The 23304-nt window shown below is 36.2% G+C and overlaps 6 protein-coding genes across 10 annotated transcripts; 2 read left to right on the top strand and 4 right to left on the bottom strand.

Moving 5' to 3' along the window:
• The first annotated feature begins 2923 nt into the window (after positions 1 to 2923).
• LOC122538625 (hemicentin-2-like) lies at positions 2924 to 9211 on the top strand. 2 transcript variants are annotated; one of them, XM_043672873.1, is made up of 14 exons: positions 2924 to 4555; positions 5079 to 5211; positions 5284 to 5492; positions 5589 to 5699; positions 6149 to 6349; positions 6427 to 6569; positions 6654 to 6807; positions 6883 to 7013; positions 7135 to 7294; positions 7400 to 7696; positions 7769 to 8089; positions 8152 to 8442; positions 8514 to 8623; positions 8744 to 9211. In XM_043672873.1, exons 1-14 carry the CDS (start codon positions 4384 to 4386, stop codon positions 8855 to 8857), a joined length of 2547 nt encoding a protein of 848 aa, XP_043528808.1. In that variant the 5' UTR covers positions 2924 to 4383; the 3' UTR covers positions 8858 to 9211. The 2 variants fall into 2 exon arrangements, with proteins under 2 accessions (XP_043528808.1, XP_043528807.1); XM_043672872.1 differs by having other exon boundaries at positions 2925 to 4555; positions 6427 to 6572; positions 6657 to 6807.
• A 94-nt stretch (positions 9212 to 9305) lies between these two features.
• Positions 9306 to 9908, bottom strand: LOC122538630. Its single transcript, XM_043672880.1, has 2 exons — positions 9736 to 9908; positions 9306 to 9662 (listed from the first exon to the last, which is right to left on the bottom strand). Exons 1-2 carry the CDS (start codon positions 9901 to 9903, stop codon positions 9306 to 9308), a joined length of 525 nt encoding a protein of 174 aa, XP_043528815.1. The 5' UTR covers positions 9904 to 9908.
• Positions 9909 to 10426: 518 nt separating this feature from the next.
• Positions 10427 to 13010, bottom strand: LOC122538626 (mediator of RNA polymerase II transcription subunit 6). Of its 4 annotated transcripts, none has more exons than XM_043672874.1 (7): positions 12554 to 13010; positions 11723 to 11803; positions 11512 to 11629; positions 11258 to 11417; positions 11014 to 11188; positions 10700 to 10946; positions 10427 to 10625 (listed from the first exon to the last, which is right to left on the bottom strand). In XM_043672874.1, exons 3-7 carry the CDS (start codon positions 11537 to 11539, stop codon positions 10546 to 10548), a joined length of 690 nt encoding a protein of 229 aa, XP_043528809.1. In that variant the 5' UTR covers positions 11540 to 11629; positions 11723 to 11803; positions 12554 to 13010; the 3' UTR covers positions 10427 to 10545. The 4 variants fall into 4 exon arrangements, with proteins under 4 accessions (XP_043528809.1, XP_043528811.1, XP_043528810.1 ...); XM_043672876.1 differs by lacking the exon at positions 12554 to 13010 and adding an exon at positions 12476 to 12547; XM_043672875.1 differs by lacking the exon at positions 12554 to 13010 and adding an exon at positions 12307 to 12393.
• Positions 12495 to 14505, top strand: LOC122538629 (N-alpha-acetyltransferase 80). Its single transcript, XM_043672879.1, has 4 exons — positions 12495 to 12583; positions 13111 to 13230; positions 13306 to 13439; positions 13517 to 14505. Exons 2-4 carry the CDS (start codon positions 13118 to 13120, stop codon positions 13864 to 13866), a joined length of 597 nt encoding a protein of 198 aa, XP_043528814.1. The 5' UTR covers positions 12495 to 12583; positions 13111 to 13117; the 3' UTR covers positions 13867 to 14505.
• Positions 13858 to 15612, bottom strand: LOC122538628 (flavin reductase (NADPH)). The gene is made up of 5 exons (XM_043672878.1): positions 15355 to 15612; positions 14883 to 15047; positions 14708 to 14797; positions 14479 to 14610; positions 13858 to 14379 (listed from the first exon to the last, which is right to left on the bottom strand). The coding sequence occupies exons 1-5, from the start codon at positions 15425 to 15427 to the stop codon at positions 14234 to 14236; spliced, it is 606 nt and encodes a 201-aa protein (XP_043528813.1). The 5' UTR covers positions 15428 to 15612; the 3' UTR covers positions 13858 to 14233.
• A 514-nt stretch (positions 15613 to 16126) lies between these two features.
• Positions 16127 to 22890, bottom strand: LOC122538624 (proteasome activator complex subunit 4-like). The gene is made up of 13 exons (XM_043672871.1): positions 22465 to 22890; positions 22203 to 22343; positions 21931 to 22102; positions 21470 to 21868; positions 21249 to 21397; positions 20848 to 21176; positions 19800 to 20772; positions 19436 to 19706; positions 18980 to 19360; positions 18342 to 18902; positions 16722 to 18254; positions 16418 to 16645; positions 16127 to 16330 (listed from the first exon to the last, which is right to left on the bottom strand). The coding sequence occupies exons 1-13, from the start codon at positions 22674 to 22676 to the stop codon at positions 16190 to 16192; spliced, it is 5490 nt and encodes a 1829-aa protein (XP_043528806.1). The 5' UTR covers positions 22677 to 22890; the 3' UTR covers positions 16127 to 16189.
• Positions 22891 to 23304: the final 414 nt, after the last annotated feature.

The following is a 23304-nucleotide window of genomic DNA, read 5'->3' as shown; positions in this document are numbered from 1 at the left end:
GAGAAAGTGAGGGGCCGACGTTGAACGTACATACGGAGAAAAACTCGCGCGTCTGCGTCACAGGAATTGAACGAGTGGATTTTTGGTATCTTTGATCTGGAGGAGAACTGTACAACTTTTAATTATTAGCACAGAAGAGGGAAACAATGGCCTATAAATACAGAGGAGAGTCGTTCTTTCTTTCTTTCTTTCTTTCTTTCTTTCTTTCCTTTTTCTCTTCTTCTTTTTTTTTTTTTTTATTAGGCGAAACCAACGGACCGTATAGACGGTAAGAAATCCAGCCGGTTGACGACGAGAATTCAAATTCGCGAATACGAGGAGAGAGAGAGAGAGAGAGAGAAAGACAGAGCACGCACGATCTTTCTTTTTTTCCTTTCGAAATGTAAGAACTCGCACCTGCACTCGATCTTCTCTGCGCGTCTATGATGTTTCGCGCGGCGACGACACCAACAACTGTATTATTCGATTGTATAATAGACGACCCTAGCCACGTAAGAAAAAAAAAAAAAAAGGAAAAGAAAGAAGGAGATATTAAAATTCGATCGACGACGCTCTTGCCCGAGGCGATACAGCCAAGACTTATTTCCAATCGATATCGAAAACCTAAGCCTAATCAAGCCGCGTTGCGACACCGAATCAAATTACCTTTTAGCGCGACCAGTCATTCTCGTTAATTAATAATTAATTCAAACAGTGATTGTTACGTTTGTAAGGATTAAGAAAATAGGATTTGTAATAGAGAGCGATAGTTTAATTGAAAACGAAGAATAATAAGAATAATAGTCCCCTGGCTTGCGAATACAACGCGACGAAATGAATTGATTGTATCGCCTTGTGCACGCCTGTGTATCATAATGAAACGCACGAATTACCATGTGTCATATAAATAAATAAATATATATATATATATATAAATATAAAAAGTATATATATATAAATACAAAAAATATATATATATATAAATAACTAATAATAATAATAATGATAATAATTAAGTACCTTACACGTATAAGCAGTATCCAAGAAAGAAAAATGAAAAATAAAAAATCCGAACTAGTTGCACCAAGTGCCATAGTCCATAGGTCACAAGTACGTTTAAACATAGCGAGAGAGAGACTACTCGTAGGCCGTATTGCTAGGGGGCGAGAGAGGTAAGGGGAGAGAGTGTAATAAAAAGAGGCGGAGGGAAAAAAAAAAAGAAACGAGAAAACCGGAAAAACACATATACACACACACACACACATACATATACACACACATTTAGAGTGAGTAAAGAGAGGAGGAAAAACAAGAAAAAGAGGAGAAAATAGGAGGAAGGGAAAAAAAAGTAAAAGGAGAAGAAAAAAAGAAAAAAAAAACAGTGGGAAAGCAGGTCGAACACGTGGCGTTCGATGACTGGCTAAGTCTTGTTCTTATTGCTTATTGTTAAGGCGAACGAGCTGCAGCCAGCAATCAGCTAAAAACATGCGGGGGAGAGAGAGAGAGAGAGAGAGAGCAAAAAAGTAAAAAAAAAAAAGACGTGAAGATAAAAAGAAAGAGAGAATGTGAGAGTGTGTGTGTGAGAGAGAGAGAGAAAGAGAGTTATGTAGTCCGTGTGACCCGAGATTTTCGATGGGCCGGTTTCGCCCATCTTTTTGGAGATCGTTTTAGAGCATAAAGCAGACACCAACATGACAATATACTAATGAAATTAATTTCCGATCCTGTTGCTCGGTTACTGTTGTCCATTGCCTTCACCTCCTGCTCCTCCCTCCCACCCCCCACCCCATCCCATCTCCTCCACTCCTTGATGGAAACTCGAGAGAACGAAGAAAAGAGAAAGAGAGAATATCGGACATCCATTTACTGTACAATTTCGCTATTTATTTTTCGACATGTTAGTACATGCGATTAGAGACGTGAATCCCGACTCGCAAAAAACCCCGACGTGCATTCCCCGAAAGGAAAGAGTTGAAGGATGCGAGATTGAGAGTGAGAGTGTGTGTGTGAGAGAGAGAGAGAGTCGAACGAGCGTAAGTGAGGGAGAGAAAGGGCAAAGAAGAAAACGCAAAAACTGTAAAACATATTATGGCCATGAATGAATCTCGTGAGGCGAGACGCGTGTGACCGTTTCTTTTCTATTTCCTTTTTTTTTCTTTCTTTCTTTCTTTCTTTCTTTCTTTCTTTCTTTTTCTGCGAGAACATTATCGATTATCTTAAAGAAAAAAAAAATGACAAAAAAATACTGTAGTAACGTCGCAATTGTATGTTGTAAACATTACTATTTCAAATATAATGTCATTATTAACAGGAGAGAGTTTCTCACTTCCGAGACAACCCCCCTTACCCGAAAGGGTGGCCAACCTTTTCTCCACCTTCAGTTAAGTTTCAGAATAATTACAGGGGACTTCTCGGATCGAGAGCGTGAGACGAAGAACATCGCGGACGTTCAACGAAGAAGATAAAATTCCGCTTTGTTCTAAAAAAAAAAAAAAAAAAAATTCACATCAACAATGCCACGCTCGACTTAAATTTATCAATCCTGCACACCTCCTGTGCATTTTATCTACAAATCTCTCTTTAATTCATTGAAAAGTGAAAAAGTACGCGTCGATCGATGAGAACCCATTGTCCCCCTAATAATCGTACAATCTACCGTCTGTTCGTGCAGTGATCCAGTAAAATCGAAGAGAAAATCCCCGATTCGCCGAAGATCGAGAAAAAGTGAAACGAATTCTCGACCACGTGACGGTTTCGAGAAAAACGATTGCCCGAATCCGGCACGAATATTTTCGTCGCGCGCTCCCCAACACGGGTTTGAAAGGAGTAGGGGGAGGAGGGAGGGAGGGAGGGGGGAGGGTTGGCGACTCATCGTGAAGGTTCGTTGTTATTCGCGGGCCGTCGTGTGTGCGTTGCGCGGAACACAGGGAGCCACACACAGGGCAGGTATATATATCGTGCAGGAATCGAGAGCGTCGAAACACGAAGCGAGATCAGAGACTGACTTTACGAAAATCGATCGGCGCTCATCGTCGTCGGGTTAGCGACGCCTGCAAAGAGCGTGTCCATTGCAACGACGCGGTTACGAGGAAGCACCGCTGGCCGGCTCCCTCTATCTATCTCTCTCTCTTTCTTTCTCTCTCTATCTATCTGTCTGTCTTTCTCCCTCGCTGTCTCTGTCTCTCTCCTCCCCTCCCCCCACCCTCCCCCGTCTTGTTCTCTGTCTTATTCCCTCTTTCCTCGTCGGAGAACAACCCTCCAAATGTCGAGAAAGCTTTCGCGTTCCCCGAAACGGACGGAACGTCCCTTCAAGTCGGTTCGCGAAACAGTGTGAGAGAATGTGAAAATCCGCGGCGAGCGTCCGGTGTGTCTGACGTTTTTTCGTTCCTTTCTCGTGACAATCCGGGGCACACGGATGTCGTCGGAGCTCCAGCAAGACACTACGAGCGACGGAAGAAGGAAGAGCGTGTACGTGTTCCTTCAGGGAATTGCGGTGTAAATGCGAGCACGTCCTGCTTCCATCCTAGTGCAGAAGTTACTCGACGAAATTCCTGTCGCTCTGGTTCACCCTGCGATAGAGTCAGTGATCTCCGCGCGGAGCGTGTGTGCTAGGGGGCCATAAGAATAAAAAGTGTCCTCCTCCCGAGTCGTTATCGCCATTGTCGCGAGCGTGTCTCTCTCGTGTTGGTTGTCTCTCTCTCGGCAAGTACCGGTGCTCCCACGGAACCCTCCACCGAACGTACGACAATAATTTTCGCGATAACGTGTCGCTCCTACGTACGACCTACTAAACTTGAACCACGATTCGTCGAGAAACCGTCGTCTCGGGGTTTCCCAAACCTCCTGAAGAATCGATGCAAGCGAACAAATACGGAACGAGCTGATTCTCGAAACGAAGACCGAAGAGGAGTTTCTCCTAATAGAGAGAAACGCGCGAGAGAGAGAGAGAGAGAGAGAGAGAGAGAATGCGAACGAGACGAACGTGAGGGAAAAGATTGGTTTGTTCAACGCGACACCACGGTGTCGCCGAATCTGCGAACGATCTCTGGTTTCTCGATGCACGCTTTAAACAGAGAAGAACGAACAAGGGGAATTCGAGCGAGAGGTTCGTACGGCGGCAGAGTTAATCGGTGAGCGTGTCCTGCGCCCTGATCCTTTGTCATTGCTCTGGACAGCAAGGGAGAGAGAGGTAGTGAGTGAGAGAGGGCAAGAGGAAAAGAGAGTCGAGACATCGTACGTTCGTCGAAGGCATCATACATATATATATATATACACATATATATACACGCACATACACGCATACACACACGAAAACGGCAGAGGTGGGAGGAGGCCGTCTACCTCTCGACGTGGAATGATAATAAAGGAGAACCACGGGACGACAGATCGGCACGGGGCGACATTATGCAAAAACCGGATCTGAATGTACCAAACTCACCCCTTAAACCGTTCCCTATTGGGATGGCGATAGGGGCGCTCGCTGATATCGCGATCAAGCTCATCATCAGCGGCTACATACTCGCCGTGGTCGTGTACGTAAACGCCACCGGGAACTGGGATAAGGACGATGATTTAGGTACGTCGTTAACCTGTACGGTTATATCGGCATTTGTATCGTCGAGTATAGTAAACATTTATTAGTCTTTACGTGCATTTTTTTTCGAGTGAATGAAGGAAAAATTACGCGTCTGACTACTTAAGTCGATCTACCGCTACGCGAAAAGGTTGGCACGCCGGTAGAGGAGAGACGCTAGTAGATCCTGTATCCATTGGTCAGCCACATGTCTGACATACTTATTTACTTGTACTACTTGCAACTTCGCACTCTAATTTCTCGCGAAGGGCAATTAACCAAATTGCCAATTGAAAGATTTACTCACCAACTTGCTCGACATATTTATTTACTCGTACTGCTTGCAGTTTTGTAACTTATTTCTCGCGCAGGACAATCAAAGGTTTACTTACCAACATGTCTGATATATTTATTTATCTGTGCTACTTGCAATTTTGTAATCTGAATTGATTAATTGCCGAAAGGTTCATTCCGCACGTTAGTAACTAACGTAAGTGCAACTGATCGCTCTTTGCATTGTTTTCAGTCGCAACTTTCGAAGTTAGCGCTGTACTCGGACGCACCGCTAGACTGCCTTGTGACATTGAACCGTCCACGCGGGAAGACCGCGTATACATGGTGCTCTGGTTTCGCGATGACGCTGTGAAACCAATTTACAGGTTATTATTCACCATCAAGATTGATAATGTTTGAGAAAACGATCAAATGTTTCAAACGATCGAGCGTTTCAGCTTCGACGTGCGAGGGAGAGCATTCAGCAAAGCTCTGAACTGGTCGGACAGCACGGTAGTCGGGCCGAGGGCTTACTTCGTCACTATGACGAAACCGGCTACCCTTTCGCTGGAAGCGGTTCAGCTGGACGACGAAGGGGTCTACCGCTGTAGAGTAGATTTCAAGAACTCGCCCACGAAGAACTTCCAAGTGAATCTCACAATAATAGGTACGGAGGGATGCGTCGAAATAAAATCCTCGTTCGGGAACGAGTGTCTTCGAACAGTTTGAAGAATCAACTGTCTCAACTTTGTTTTACTTTCAGTTCCACCTTATCAGCTTTTAATTTACGACAGTTCCGGCGTGGAAATGGATAACACCGCAGGACCGTTTCAAGTTGGCGTCGAGTTTAACCTCTCTTGCGAAGTAAGAGGAGGTAATTCACATATTTCGATCAGTTCACGTGACTTTTATTAAATGTTGAATCCAGCGATTAACCCCTTTCGCTCTGCCGGAACGCCGCCGCTGAATCCTACGAGAAAAGTGTGCACATCAATCGAATCATTTCCCGAATAGAATCTTTTTTGAATTTTCTGGTGACACTTGTGACATTCAAGGATCTAGAATGTTTTTTTCTTTTTTTGTTTTAACAAACTTTAATTTTTCAAACCTAACCTAACCTAACTTTTCAAATCTAACCTCTCGTTTTTAAGAGATCGACAGTATTACATGTATAGCCGGTCTTTTCCAAATCGTAATAGATTAAGGAAAATTTTTTGTTCAATAATATCTTATCCTACAAATGTTTATCGTCTCGATAGCTAAAGTGTATTATATATTTTTAATATGTGATTATTTCAAGATTAACTTTGGTTTTTTCTTCAGGTAAACCGACACCGGTGGTCAGTTGGTTTGTCAACGAGAAGGAGGTGGACAGCAAGAAAGAAATTGGAAAGAACCTAGTGGTCAGTAACTTGTCAGTACCTCAGTTGAGAAGGGAACATCGTAACACGAAGTACACATGTCGGGCCTGGAGCACAAACCTCATACCTCCGTTAGAAAAGACTATTCTCCTAGATGTCTATCGTAGGTGTACACAGAATTTGTATCACGTGGGAGGATCGTTCGTTTTATATGGTTATACTGAGATTTTGTTGTTTCAGTAAAACCATTGTCGGTGAAGATTCTGTCGAAACCGACGGTTCTAGAGACGGAGAAAGACTACTCCATTACGTGTGAGACGACAGGGTCGCATCCTCGAGCGCGAATCACCTGGCTGGAGGGGAACGCCGTTTATCACAATGGCAAAGTACATATTTTTAATGATTTCACTACGAAGTAAGAAACGTCATGATAGTTCCATCTCCGTGAGAAAGTCTTTTCAATTATTCAGGTGATCGACGGTGGTAATGCCTCGGTGGTCTTGAGCACGCTTAGATTTTCACCGGTCCCCGACAATCACGCGAAGATCCTCAAGTGTCGGGGGGAGAATCCAAAACTGCCAGACGCGTATCTAGAAGATTTCTTTCAATTAAACGTAGTTTGTGAGTACACTCTGAGTTTCTCAAAAATTCCGAGTTTGGATATAATGAATTCTGTCCGATATTTTTCTCTCGCAGTTCCACCTAAAGTACAATTACACCTGGGTAGTACCCTAAACGCGGAAAAAATAAAGGAGGGGGACGACGTGTATTTCGAGTGTAAGGTTCGGGCTAATCCGGAACATCACAAAATCACGTGGAGGCACAACGTGAGTGTTTTAGTATCAACCTGATAAATAATAATATAATATATTTTTATATTTATAATTATATGATTATTATAAATGTAACAGTTAGTTAGTAATAAATGAATCATTAAATAATTCGTAGGACGCAGTGCTAACGCAAAATTACTCGGCCGGGATAATCATGAGTACCCAGAGCCTCGTGCTGCAAAAGATTGGCCGAGACAACGCTGGGAATTACACGTGTCTCGCGAGCAACGATCGAGGTGAAACCACGAGCCCGGTAGTAACATTACGAGTACAGTGTAAGTTTAAAACTACAAATATAAAAAAAACTATTGACAAATGATGATTTGGCTATAATTTGCTTCTCCTTTTTTAATTATTTTCTGTTACTCTCTATTCTTTAGTCGCACCAGTCTGCAAAGCGAAAGAGGTGTCCATCATCGGAGCATCGTTGGAAGAGTCGGTGAAGGTCCGATGCGAGGTGGACGCCGATCCCAACGAAGTTGAATTCGTGTGGGAGTTCAACAACAGCGGCGAGAATTTCGAGGTCGCACCGGCGAAGTTCGACGGTAACAACGGAACGATGAGCGAACTCGTTTACACGCCAGTCTCCGAAAGAGATTACGGGGCGCTGACATGTTGGGGTAGGAACGTGATAGGGAAGCAAGAAGCGCCTTGCATCTATCAAATCATCCCAGCAGGTAATTTCTAAATGAATTGTTATGTCTTTGTGTCGTGCGAACACACGCGAGAAATTTGTTTCACGTTCCCAGTGAAGCCAAATCCTCTGAACAATTGTACGATAAAGGCGTCCTTGAATCAAAGTTCCGAGATCCTGGAAGTGGAATGCGTGCCAGGATACGACGGTGGATTGAGGCAAGAGTTTCGACTGGAGGCGTACGAGGTTCTCACGGGTAATTTGAGGGTAAATGCGTCGAGCGTGTCCGCGGACATGCCGATATTTAGGATCGCCGTGGCAGATCTTCTTCCCGCGACGCATTTTTATCTCGTTACGTACGCGGTGAACGCGAAAGGGAGGAGCGAGGTGAGTCTGTTGGAAGATATAATGCTGAGAGACTCCGAGAAGCACACAGGTAAGAGTTGCGTTTCCCAGTTTTTCCTGATTCAAGAAAAATGAAGTAACGCGTTGTTTCAGACACCGGTGTAAGCATGGTTCCACTCATTCTGCTTCTTATCGGTTGCCTAATGGCATTTGGCATCACCGTACTCTCGGTGATGCTGATGATGTACCGACGAAGAGGCACCACTTCTCCGGTTCATATTGAGCCTTACATGAAACAACCGATAATCACCCCTCCGGACTCGAGGAATAATTCGATGCTCGACGTTACGCACGGGGATCATACGTATTTTGTCGAGTACACGTTGAAACAGGTGACCGATTATGCGCTCAACAATCAGCCGGACATCATACAGTCGCCACAAGGTAAAAATTTGTTTTTACTTCTACAAGTGTAATACGTGTAACTTACTGAATATATAATGGTTTGATTTCAGATCAAGAAAAGATAAAACGCGAACCACAATTATTTTTACCTGTACGACCAGACACGCTGTTTGCACCATACGATATTCATAAGCAAGGACTTCAAAGTAACAGATGCAGTGTGAGTAGTACCCGTGTATAACAGCGTTAGTTACTATAATTGAGACAACGCTAATGCTGTTGATAATTGCTAATGTTCTCTCTTTCTTTTTTTTTTTTTTTCTTTCAATTTTTGTTGTAGTTAAATCCATTCTCCACAAAGTCATGGGAGCCTATTAGTTTTAAAGCCGATCGTAATTTAATGAAGGAGATCATCATTGCCAACTCCATACCCGGGCCAGAAAGTTGTGTGTAAAGAGTATCTGAGAGAGAACGAATGTGCGAAACATATCAAGAGGACCGACATTTCAAAGCCTAAAAGAACAATCGTACTGTATAATTGTTACGTTGGGTACCGGAGGATGAACATCAAACGAACTGCAACTAGTCTCCTCGTCGAGCTGGTTTATACTGCCCGAAGAAGAAACGGCATAGTACGATCGTTACGACGCGTTACACTGCTTACAGGTCGAATGTCTCATCATTGGAAAAAAAAAAAAACCTATGGAACTGAAGGAAAAGCTAGAAATCGTCAAGACTAGTTGCATACTAACTAAACGCTACACGTGGTGTATTATTCCAAGTTTAATATATTTTGTGTCAAGTCTTAGATGGTTTCCTTATTCCGTTGAAAATTTCACCCACTATTATCTTTTCCAACTGATCGAATTCGTTTGATCTTTCGTGTTCTGTTCCACGCACGTTCAAAATAATGCGTGTTTGACGTGAGTGTACCGAAGAGATGTGACGCAAGATTTCCCGTTACCGCAGAGATACGCGCGAAAGTAAATGCCGTAAATCGACAGCATCATTACAGCAACGACGCCGGCAATTACAACCATCACGCAAATTCTTTTTCGAATTTTTCTCAAAGCACGTAGACACCATGCTTGGCCAGTCGACATTGTACTTCTCATGAGTAAATTGTTCGATATATCGACTGCTTCGCTATTCGCCTCTTCTGTTAAATTCTCTTCGCGTTTTATTTTATACAACATAGAATCTGGTGATTCTTGCATATATCTTGTTTGCCACCCATTTGATATCGGGGATACCTTGTACTAGAGGGAAAAACAAAAATCGTACCAGTGTCCAAATTCTAAACTAAATGTTTTCATTGATATTTAATGTTACTTGAGTATCGTAAAATTTATGTATTTGTCGACGAACTAATTGAATTATCTTGCACTTTTCGTGTTTCAAATTTTTTATAAAATCATCTTCGTCAATATCACGGATCCTTTGCTCGTGAAATTTTTCATCTACGTGCCTCTCGGGACACGTATTTTCATCGCATATCATTTTTCACTTTACGTGTCATTCTTCTCATAGAAAATTACAAATGAAATTCTAAAAAAAAAAAAAAAAAAAGTTGAAAGACTGGCATATTTTGTTAATGTGACTTTGAGGTTTTAAAATATTTTTATAACCATTTCCTTCATTGAAAATTTGACGTAGTAATGCATCGCGTTAAATCGATTGTACAAATTAACATGAAAGTTCGTAACAAAACACTTTTCTATTTCTTTCAAGTTTACAAAAACACGATGTAATTTTATAGATCGGATCAAATGCCACTTCAAGATATTTTCGGTTAATGCAAGCACATAAGCATCAAGGATTTCTCTGTCAGTCTCCATCAGACAAAAAAACGACTAAATGTCCAGAGTCTAACTTTTGTGGTAAATATATTAAAAAAAGAAAGCTCAATCTTCACGGATGAAAATAAATGTAAAAGAGGAAATGGATAATCCAGACTGTCCATGGCGCAGAAGAAAATAAAATACTACCAAACGACAAGCATTTGACTTTTTTTTATTTTCGTACAAAATTCAGTGGTTTATCAAAATATGTTTAATAATGCGAAACACGTATTTCATAAAATAAAAATTGAGATAAAATACAATATATACACAAAGTATTATTAACCGTTCTAAATCTTTATTAATTAACTTTTGGTTTCTTCTCTGGTGGTGGTTTCATGTCTTTCTTTTCCGTTTTTATTTCTTGTTTAATCTCCATTGCTACAACATTAACAAACAAATTTTACTTTCATGCTTGAAACATGTCAAGAGAAACTATCAGTGTTAGCACTTACAAGGTTCTATGGCTTGGTGTACTGGCTTTGGGACAGGTAATGGAAATTTCCGTGTAAGTTCAGCCAGCAACATATCTACTCTTTGCCGCTGAAACAAAGAACTTGGTTCTTCACGAACGGGTGTCTCTTTCTTTGCTGCCAATGCTTTTCCATTTTTGAAATCCCAATAATAGCCTTTACTAGGATGATACCTCGAGCATGAGCTAGCTTCTTCAAAGGCAGACTGCAAGTGGTGTACCGTAGATAACTGTAAAACATAATTCTGTAAATCAACAGCACATCCTGAGACTAAACTTTCAATAAATTTTAAGTACCAATCTAGAGCTCACAACTGATGCTAGATCAGGAGCTTGATATACAACACCAGCAATAATATAATAATCCGCAAGCGGTGCTGCTAAAGTAGGAGAATGACGATGTTGCTTTCTGATTACATATAAAATAGGTGCTTGTACATGTAAAAGAATGTATTCGAGACCGGTCATATTTCTAAAATAAAAAAATTCAATTAATGACATTTTATCATTCTTAGGCAAATTTTATTCTACTATCACTTACTGTAATTGATCTGGACTTAAACGCTGCATTTTAACAATTTCATTATTACACGTTCTGTCATAAAAAGGATTACTTCTTTCAGAAAAGTAATCCATTATGTTGTTTGGATTTAATACAGGAATCCACGCGCTATCGTGCCAAGAAAGTCCCAGAGGATTCTCTTGGTCGCATTAAATAAAAAAAAAGATTATGAAGGACATAAGCAAATTAATTAATAACTTTGGTAACTTTAATTTATTTTTCTATACTGTTACCTGTCACAGGAGGTCTTCCAGATAACATCTTTCTATTATAGGTTATACGTTCATTAAATACTTAAAATATTTTAATACTGCTTGCTTCTCCGTATTAATGAGAATGTTTCTAATCAATCTACGTACAAACGTCATTAGTTGTTTAACTTAAGTATTAAAAATACTTAATAACGCATAAAATTAGAAACGCAAGAGTAATATGAATAATTACCATGATCACCTCCAACAACATTGCCAGAAAACAGGGATTACGATTATGATTAATGTATCACTCTCAAATATCTTTCTAACCCTAAGATCAAAATAACATCAAAGTAATATGTATATAATAGGAAAACAACAAAAAATAGGAAATAATTGATTTTATTCTCCTTTACGAATGACAAATAAAAAAAAGTTGCGCATCATTTTTTCCCCCTTTTTAGTTCTTTAAAATTGTGTCATTCAGAAATGATTATCGAGCATCGCCATTGTCGAAACAAAGAATGCAGGACATTGTTCACACGTGGAACAGAGGCTTTTAAATAAAAGTGTGTCAAATACGAAAAAAGACGCTTGGATTCGAAAGAGAACGGGTCACGGACGTGACCCAGTAGGACGCTTTGAACAAAGAAACAAAGCAAACAAGGCAGAGGCAAATAAATAAAATGTAAATAAATTAAAAACACAAATTCAATTTTTCTTGTTTGACGACCACAATTAAACGATATGTTACGCAAAAAAAAATAGGTCGTAAATTTTTTTTTTTTTTTTTTACAAAAAATAAAATATACAGAGAAAATTAGAGAACGGTACAGATATTTTTCGCCGTGATGTAAAGTTCTTTTCCAAAATTAACAAGTAGAAGCACGATCGTGAGACGAGGAGGAGCTTGTTGATAGATAAAATGATTCGAAACGAGGTGATGTATTTTACAATGCCGCTGGGTGCTGCGAAAATTTTATGTAACAGTGGGGATATGTACGGAGAGAAGTATCATTCCTGGCTCAAGATGATATTAATCTCAATGCTATTTCCACACGGGATACGTATAGCAACTTACGTGTTCTCATCGTTCAGTCATCAAAATACGGTAAGGACATCTGCACCAAGCTATTTATTACACTTGTGTCCACACACGTTACTTTCTATTTTTCGATACCTGTCAATCACAGGTTGTTGCACGCTAAACGAATCGTTTAGATTATCTGTTCGCTTCAGTAGAACACGAATTTTTCTCACATGAAATTAATTAATGTGTATTATTTAATCCTTCTTCGATGTCTACTTACCATAATTTACACAAAAATATAGCAATAATTTTCTCATTATATTACTGTTATTTTTAGTTCCTTTCCCCGAATGTGCAAAAATTATTACTCCATAACCATAGCTTATAAAAATAGATATTTTACGTAATAATACCACAAAATCTAGACATTTGTATACTTTTCAATAGCGTTATCTTTATTAATATTGTTATTATTTTTTCAATTTCATAGTTTCATTATTGATCGTAATCATAAACAATTCGAAATATTTACCGTTCCCTCTTTGAAATATCTTGAAACTGAAAAATATTGAATTCCATAAAAATTTTATTATAATTCATAATTGCAGAAAAATTATGACCACTATTGAAAAGGAATATAGAATAATACCGCTTCATAAACGACCGGACTTGATTCCAAACTGTTGCACTTTACTGAATTCTGAATGGCCAAGAAGTGAAACTGCACGGTATATCACACAATATTTAATTTAAACAAAATTCTATCTAACAATTCAATAATAACCCACTCATATGTAAAATAGGTTAAAATTTCTAAATGTATCGTGCGATGAGTTTCCCATATGCCTTATACTAATAGATAAAGAAGAGAGGGTCCTTGGTCATTGTAAAGTATCTTTGATACCTAGATTACGTCATAGTTGTTTTATACAGTCATGTAAGTATTACCATTTCAATGAACAGAGCAAAAGTACACAAAGAAGAACAAAATTTAGTTTTCTGTTTCTATTTCAGTGATAATTGACTACCAGCGTAGATCACAGGGTCTAGGATCTAGATTATTACGTGGAGCTGAAGAACATGTAGCAAAGAAAGGAATTAAAAATGTATATTTAATAACTAAAGGGCAAGAACTTTTTTACTTAAAAAATGGATACAAAACGTGTGATCCATTTAAAGCATCAGGCATCAATGACGTTGTGTATTCTAGTGCAGCATTTACTAAAGCGAAGCTTAAAGAAAAAAGTACACAATTTTGTGGCCCGCCACCACCTCCAATGCCAAACTATCAAATGCCAAAGTTCTACGATCTAGGTGTTTTAACACAGAGAACGCATATGGTAAAAAGATTATCATCACAGTGACAGATAATTTTATTTTTCTTTCTTTTTCAAGATTCTTTTATATTCCATTTAATACGCGTATTATTTATTTATTTATCTAAAAAGTTATTTTTTTAATAGTTTTTAAATACAAAAGCTGCTTTTCATGCACACATCTCCTTCGTTACAAAACATAATTACAACCATTCCAACAGATGTTTAGAATCAGAGCTATTTTCTAATAGTTTACAGTTTCCGGTTTATGGTTTAGTATCAATACAATACATTTTGTACAAGTTGTTATTTCTGCAAATTTCCTATTTATTTTTTTATATGTTTAAAAATCAAAACTCTCCTTCAAAATATTTTTTTAATTTTGCACGCACTACAAGATATATTTTTTGTTATATTATGCAACATTGGCAATGCCACAAACTTTCTGATAATGTTCTGGTTGTTGAAGACTTTCAATGAGAAAAGCTCCTAAATCATGTTTGGAAATTGCCCGACCAGGAGATTCATCATGTTTGATTATATATTTTGAGTTTTGTACGTCTGCAAATAATCAAAGTATGCATTAACTTTGTCTCTAATTGTAAAACAGATGTTGATAATTTTTATTGGAAAATTATAAACACTTTGCATAATAAATACCTGCAATATGAGGTGGTAATATCGCAATCCATTTTAATTTACTTTCTTTAAGAAGGTCAAACATACGTTGATGGTCTGCATTTAAATCTTTAAATATACTAGGCACTGCTTCAGGCTTGTAGAACAAAAATGCTACAAGAAATAAAAGGTTATTAGTCAAAAATACACGAAAATTTTCAATACACATGTAAACAAATAAAAGTAAGTAAAAAGATCAAGTGAAATTTACCAGACAAACAGACAGATATTATTTCTACATTATGCGCTTTCATAGCGTCTATTATATTTTTCATGCCATTGGACAACACTGTAGTTGGACCTAAGTAAAAGTTTACGGTGAATATTATATGTACATCGTACCACGAGTGGAAAAATTAATACCTTGTGTGAAATTGAATATTTACTCAAGTCATTCCGTGTACCAAGCACAACAACCACTCCATCCCTGTTGGATATTGCGTTTAAAACTTGTTCTGGATTAGTAACATCTCCGACAACTATTTCGACTTTGTCCTTCAAGTTTGCCGGTACTTTGCCTTCATCTCTCACGAATGCTCTTACATTTAATCCTAAATTTTTTTTATGCGATCGTTAAAGAGAAAAGAATAGAATTAATTTTTGCGCGAAATTCGCACTTTTTTAAAAATTTTAGAAAAATCTCGCTATTTTACATTTCTCAAGAGAAAATCATCGTTCGCAAATATATTGGGACGAAAGCATAATTAAAACTAAATTAAAAATCGTACAGTGATTAATCTAGTTATCAATTATCTATGAAATATTCCGTCTCTATTGCGTTTTAGTTTGTTAAAATCTCATACGTGTATAAAAAATAAATTATATTAATGTTAAATGGTAAGGCAAATGACATTTTACCCTTATTTACAGCACTATTTAAAGCACATAATCCGGTGTTTCCTGTAGCTCCAAATATCACTATTCGATTCATGGTGATACGACCGCTATCAGATAAATACTGTAAATTCGTTATCCCCTTTAAGCACTTAGAAGCGATTTTTCAAAAGTGCTATGTCATGTCTATATAGACTTTAAAGCAGCAATTTCAAAAAGATTTGTAAACAAGAATATGACGTATATTTTTGCTGACTTGTTATTTTGATAATCTATGTAAATGAATCGAATTAAAGGAATAAAATTACTAGATTTATAAGTGGCTGTTATTGTATCATATACATATATATATGATAACCTATATTATGCGAAAAATTTTATATTTATTTTTAATATATTTTAAATATTATTTTTAATAGTTTACAAATATTTATATTTACATAAGCATGTAGCAGCATATTTTATATTTACATAACATGCAGTAATAATTGCAGAATATGACACTAATGTTTTAAATATTTGATGAAAAATAAAAATTAATCCAATTAATTAAATGATTTTCATTTATTACACAAAACTTCATAGACCATCATACACGCATACAATATACAGTTTAATCAAAATATAGAATTTCTGTTGTCTCCATAATAAGACCAATAATTTTGTAAAATTGCACAAATATTTAGACAACTTTAAATAAATAAATATATACGCTCCTTTTGTATATTTTTATATTTTGTATATCTTCACAGCACAATATCAATATTCATTTTTGGTTAAACATCATACACACAACTTTTATATTATTATTATTAAAAAAATTCTTTATTATATAATAAAAATGTTGTAACACTTCCTGTTAGGCATAATAGGATGGTGGCATTATTAAATCTTGCAATACAGACAACTGTTCTTCTGTGAAATGTTGGGTATACTCTTTCGTGCCTTTCAGTCCGTTATGAGTTCTTTTAAAATCATCTAATGTCTTTTTAATTGTCATCTGTAACTCAGAAAAGTTTTATTATTCAACAAATTAGATTTATACTAACTGGTACAGACTGTGGTTCCAAATTCATTTTATACTAACTGGTATAGGTTGTGGATCATTCATATGAGCACAAAGATGTTCAAAAATTGGAGGAACATATTTCGGTATGTCATATGGATGAGCTTGTACAAAGGCACACATTCCTATTATAGCTGCATGACGAATACGCAAAGCGTCAGATTTTATATTCTTTTTCGTTTCTCCTTTATTACAGTTCAAAGTTTCCTTTTTACATAACTTAGTCTTTGCTTTTTTCTTGAATTCTTCCTGAAAAAATCAATAGGACGTTTATAAATATTGTAAATAATAATGATAGAAATAAAAATACATCAAATATATTCACCAATAAATGCTCTTGATCAGGTATAAACATACAGTGCACTAACCCGCTAAGGACTTTGCCAGCATTTTTTCTCACTTCAACTCGTTCATCTTCCAACAAACGTAAAACTACATCTTTAACGAAGTTAACCCATGCTGGATTACTTAAAAATGTATACATATTGTAAAATACCCAAGTCTGAAGGAATTCCAAGCAAGAAAATCTTGTCCACCAAGATATGTGTTTTGACATTTTTTCTACTGCTTCTATAGCTATTGACATGTTACACGGCAATGTGAATGCTTGCGCATATACTGTTAAAGCAGATGTGCACGACTTTTTTAATTCTTCGTCCGTTTCGCAATTTTCCATCTGATATATAATTGGGAATATTTGATACAGTTCTGGTGGTAAACCGTACCATACATAATTCATATTTACAATCCACTTACAAATTGTCTTGAGTAATCGTATTGCTCTTTCTTTTTCTTCTTCGTTTATTCCTATTTTTTTTAAATCGTTCAAGTTAACAATGGATACTTGCGTAGGTGGATTTTTTACATCGTTGTTGAATTTTATTGCATTCTCATCTACAAGAGGTTGTAATTTCGGTACTATTTTATCTAAGAAATCTTGTATCTGCGGTATCGACTGACTATTCGATGTTTTGTAACACGTGAACACTGTTACTAAAACAGAGCTTAATCGTTCCCTGACGTTTTCAAATGGATTTGCTAGTAATCTATCTTCTATCCGTTTCAACAAACGTTCCAATAACTCCAAAACACGCCATGGTTGTTTAGAAAGAGCCACTTGTAAAATATACAATCGTCCCGATTCAATAAAGGATGATTCTGATTCATCAATACAAATTTCTTCCATCAAACATTCCAATAGCCAATGCTGTCTGTTTGGGTCTCTATTTTGTTGAGCTATAGAAAAACAAAAGACCCAGTCCGTAAGAGTTTCTGGCGTTATATTAATTAAAACGAGTTTTATAAGTGGCAATAAAGAATCCCACATTTCACGAATCATATTAAATGGCCAATGTTTTGAACCCTTGATAATTCCCGCAATAATTTCGGCTGCGCATTTGTGATTACTCTCTTGCTTATCCTTTACTAATTTGTACAAATGCGGCAGCAAATTTTTAAGAAATACTATGCCGTGATTATGGAAAAGATTTTTAAAAAGAAGATATCTGTAGTAATTAAATTTGTCTTTATCCTTTCTCATCTCGAGGCTATAAAATCTTATTAGTTTTTCGATATTTTGCAGATCATTGAAAAAGAGATCAATCTCTTTCTCCTGATCTGTTAATTCTCGTGTATCTGGATTTAGAGATGGTTGTTGAGACGTCGGCGCGTACAGTTCAACTTTTTTTGGCCATGTGTAATATCCTACATGTGGCTTGTGAACAAATTTGGGTTCGTCCCACTGTTCTGCAGTCAAGGGACGAGTTTCGAAATTATACCGAAGCCAAGAATTATCTTCCCTCTGTCCTACGAATTTCACAGATTGATTTTCTGGTAACGTTGGTGCGTCAATCATTATCTTTAAATTCAAAATTTAAAATTATGTTTAAATTATATTATATCAAAATCATTTGCGAAGTAAATTTTTTTCATTAATGTAATTTACCTTTGGATGTTTTCTTTTTTGTTGTCTCAACGTGCATATAATTACTCGAAGAGCAATGCTTCTTTCAATGATTGAATCGTGTATTAATGTTTCTAGAAAGTAGCGAACTACTTTTGACGGATAAATTTGTTCTGGGTGAACCAAATGTCGAATAAAATCTAACGCCATCAAACGATGTCGCCAATGTAAATTCTTTTCCAAAAGTGCACTTAACAAATCATTTACCAAGCCATTATAGGATGCCAAATTACTTTCGTTAAACGTTTGAGCAATTTTTAAACCTTCCGCAATTTCATCTTCTGTAGGTTGAGGTAAATTAGGTTGAGGATTAGTACTCCATAAAGCAGTTGCTAGTTCCGAACATGTATTCGGTATTTCGAATGTAATAGCAATCGTTGTAAATTGTTTAGTTATAATTTTCATAACATTCTTTTTCAAGCAAATTATAGATAATTTTTCACATGGCTTAGAAAGTACCAGAGTCATCCATAAATCTCTCATTATATTCCGATCGTGTTTGATAAAAGTTTCTTGAGAATCAAGTAAAATATTTAAAGCTCCCTTTGTAACACAGAATGAAGTATTAACAAAAATTTTATTAAACGTTGTTTGTTGCTTATGGTTGTTATTGTTCTTACCTCGTACGCATCGTGATTCGCTTCCGGATCCTCTCTCAACGCGTCAAGTAATTTTGGAACAATAATTTTGCACGAGAACAATAAGTAATGGAAAGCCCGAGAAAGGACGCACTGAGCTTTATGTCGCACACCAGAATACCTGCTAGTAGCTAGTGTAAATAATTTTAACATTATTTCTTTATGAGTTTCAGTTAAATTAATAATTTGTGAATATGCACGTATTCCATGTTGAATACCCGCACGTAGCAGTACAAAAGATCCTATTATTCCCCTTTTCCTTACTAACATATCCCTCATTATTCTCTGCGCACTCTCTACATTTTTGTGTTTTGCAATAGTGTTCATAACAGATGCAGTTCCAAGTAAGAGATGACCCCAAATCTAAAAATTAAAAACTGAATTTGAATACTCTTTAATACCCTTTACTGACTTATTACTCGGTATAATAGTAAATACCTTTATCAAAACAAATAAACTTTTCGTATCACCTTCGGTATTCTCAAGTATTACATTTTGCAGCTTACTCATAAGTGTCCCAATGTAATATTTGACATTACTACCGTCAGGCATTGATATCTCATGTTTTGTACCGAGTATTGGCCTGAAAGGTTGCCATTTTAAAGACGATTTTATTAAATCTAGTGGTTTTCCTTCGTATATGGGTAAAACAGAATCACAACCTTCAATAACGCTGTTTACAATATTCAAGCTGGTCAATAATTCTTCCCTAAAAATGCATCATAAATGTATTATAATTTTACAATATCTTACCGATATGTAATGAATACTTTCATTAAATATCGTAGAAGTGACGGTTAACCTTGTTAATGTGGACCAATCTTTACAATATGTTTCTAATTTATTTGCTTCGGGAATTAGATATTTTAAAAATATTCGATTTATTGCAGCCATTTCTTCTTCGCCAGGTATGTACCATTTAACTTTTAAAGTATTAATATCTATAATTTGACCCCAGTATCTTATTCCTTCAGTAGATGTAAAATGATATGGTATCATACTGGATAGTGACTGAAGAATTGCTTTTAGTAATATACAAGCTAAGTTGTTTCCTTCCCTTGAATTTAAAATTACTACACGATCGAGAACTGTTATGAGTGTATCTATATAAGGTAGTAAATTGTTCCCTGTTGTATGAACAGTTGCAGATAAAAGCAACATTGCATGTAAAAGACGGTCATCCACATGTTCCTCCTTAATAATATCACTATTCTCGCCAGTGATATCTAGGATAGTTTGTGAAAGTACAGGCAATAACGTCTGCAAAGTTTCTTTGCCATTAACTTGGGCAAATACTCGACACAAACCAGCTGCCAATTGTCCAGCAACCTCAATTTCGAGTATACGTTCAGTTATATATATGCATAATTTATCTAAGGCCTTTTTAAATATCGCGTCATTAATCTGCATTAACAGGACCATGCACACATTATACACAACAGTTTCTCTGACTTTTTCTAATTTACTCTTCTCACCGCCAGCAGAATTTTCTAGTCTCACCAATTCTAAAGAACTGTGATCTATAAAGGAAAATATCTTGTCCAAAAATTGTAAAACAAAATCTTCAAATCCAGAAGCTGTTTCATAATCTAATCTCTCTTCTTCGTCTACTGTCGCGATTGGCTTGGAAGTATCCACAATAGGTATGTAGCAGGCATAAACAGAAATAAGACGGAAAGCTAGAAAGCACTTTTCTGGATTATTTGGATCGAGGTTAAGCAGAAGCAGAGAAAGTAGTGGTAAAATATTTCTTGGACCTTCTGGGTACGTATAGCCTATAAAAAGAAACATAATTTATGCAAAATGAGGAACTATATATCAATATATAATCAGTAAAGAATAATTCACACCTTCATTTACATTTTTAGACCCTTCTGCCATTGGCCTAGCTATAGCTTCCATACAACTCAACGCAGCAATCACCTTATGTGATTCTATTGTGACAGAAGACGTGTTTAACGTAGAAGACACTCTATCCAAAACATACGGAATAACCAAATTGGGTCTTATAGCAGCAAGATATTGCAATGCATATGACGCATCAGTAACACTTAATTTATTAAACATTGCTGCCATAGTTACTGGCAACATGCTTTTGACAAATGCATCGACATCACTATCGGTTAATTTATATTTTTTGGGAGTACGAGTTTCCCAAGTTGACTTGGCGTATCTTTCTCTGTAATGTAAATATAATGTAACATTATGAACTTGTAAATGTTCATAAAAATTCATTTTTGTTGATTCATACTTATGCAAACGCGTAATAAAAGATAATGAAAGCTTTGTAAGAATCATTTTTAATATGCCCAACCAGCAACCACTATTGGCAGGATGAAAATATGTTTCCATTGTTTTCAAAAATTTATCAAGGTATGTTTGAGCACTTGATCCATTCCCCTAAAAACATTAAAAAATATATGAAATGACATTTTGTTTAAACATACTGTGTGACTTGCAGTAAAACCTTACTAGAACTGATACTATCCACATTGTTATGGAAGTTGCATCCATTTCATAGTGTTTATTTCTTTGTATGTTATTATATGATACTGGTAATTTTAAGCATCGCATAAATCTAGTAAACATTAGTGGTATATAAGGTTCCCAATTAATGTATCCAATATTGAAATTAGCTAATGCTGATATTAATTCCATCATTTTATTTCCCCACGTTGGTGCATTGTCACACATTTCCCACAATATCATGAATTCTTCAAGCCACAATTGATATCCAATCGAATGGTATTTTGGAGGTAATTGTACTGGTAAAAACCATCGTAATAGTTGTATACTTTTAGACATTGTTAAATCATCAAAAAGGCAAAAAGTTGGTCTCAGTTCGTCTAATATCTCTTGCGTTGCACTCAACTATTACAATGAATTAATATTTTATTTTTTTGTTAATTTACTTAAGAAAAATATTCACTTACAGGAAAATAAGTTTTTGCATATATAATAAGTAATTCTGTTGCAGTTTCATGAAAGTTACAAATATGACACATTTCAGGACGAGTGTCTTTTGCTTTTATTATACGAAGGATCATTTTATAAAGAGGCCGCCATGGCAGTTCCAATTCACGAGGAGATATTAACTTTTTTTTTCTATAAATATAGATTAAAACATTTATATTACAAATAATATAATATATAAATAAAGCACATATACTATAAACAATAAAGAAATTTATTTCTTATGACTTACTTTAATAACACTAGCAATGCAACAAGACATTTAAATGTACAAGCTGTAGGTATTTCTGAAAGTGTAACCAGTTCATATAATAACTTTATAAACAAGATGTGATCTTCTTTGCTAAAGTGAAATCCATATACGTTTATGTAACTAGAAAAAATATTCATGAATCCAAATTATAAATATACATCTCTAAAATAAGCAGTAATAATTAAAATGTAATTGTCGCCTTCTTTCAGATATTGCAACAACATAAAAACACTGTACTTACTGGCACAGTTTGGTAACCCATATGTAGCAGCCTGGCCATGTTTCATTAATCATAATGGCATATCCCAAATTTGCCTTAATCTCGGCTAATAAAGCCTGTGATTCTGCCTCTAAGTCATCTGCGTAAGGCAACAATTTGTTGTATATAAACTTTTTGAACTGGACATCTTCTAAACTTTTGTAAATAGAAGTATCCGTGAAATCTTTGTTCATTGTAACGCAAGGTCTCTTATTATTACGAGCACTAGAAGCACAAATGAATCGTAGGAGCCTACGGAGGGGTACACGGCACAATGCAAAATCATGTATGTTATTGAATCAATAACAACTTGCTTATTCCGCTTCGATTTTATTGAGTCACGTTTTGCATTTCAGGTGGCCATGTTTGATGAGTAAAAAGCATGAGTTACTATAAACCAAGAGAAACATCGATCTTCCATGTTCAATACATCGATAATCACATGGTTGTTCATAATATCGATTCATAAATTCGATTTTTACATATCGTACACTTCATTTGATTTGTAATAAAATTTTTGTACCACAAATGTAGTACTAAATTTTCCAGTCTGAATATCCTTTTTCTTTTCAACCTGGAATTATTAATAATTAATAAAAGCACATTCGAGATTTTTCTTAAGTGTTCTATTAGTATCAGAAATGAATATACATATAGAAAATGCTAGCCACTTTCTTTTAGATGTACAAAACTTTATCAATTGCTTCGATCTTTGAACCTTTTAGTCGTCATTTCACTATTTCGAATTTTTATCATTATTTTAACATATTGTATTTAATATATTTTATGTATTTGCTTCGTTTCAATAAATTATATTCATTT

Source organism: Frieseomelitta varia, unplaced genomic scaffold, assembly GCF_011392965.1.
Source record: "Frieseomelitta varia isolate USP_RPSP 00005682 unplaced genomic scaffold, Fvar_1.2 scaffold_168, whole genome shotgun sequence".
Taxonomy (NCBI): Eukaryota; Metazoa; Arthropoda; class Insecta; order Hymenoptera; family Apidae; genus Frieseomelitta; species Frieseomelitta varia.
This window is presented reverse-complemented; position numbering and strand designations above follow the sequence as displayed.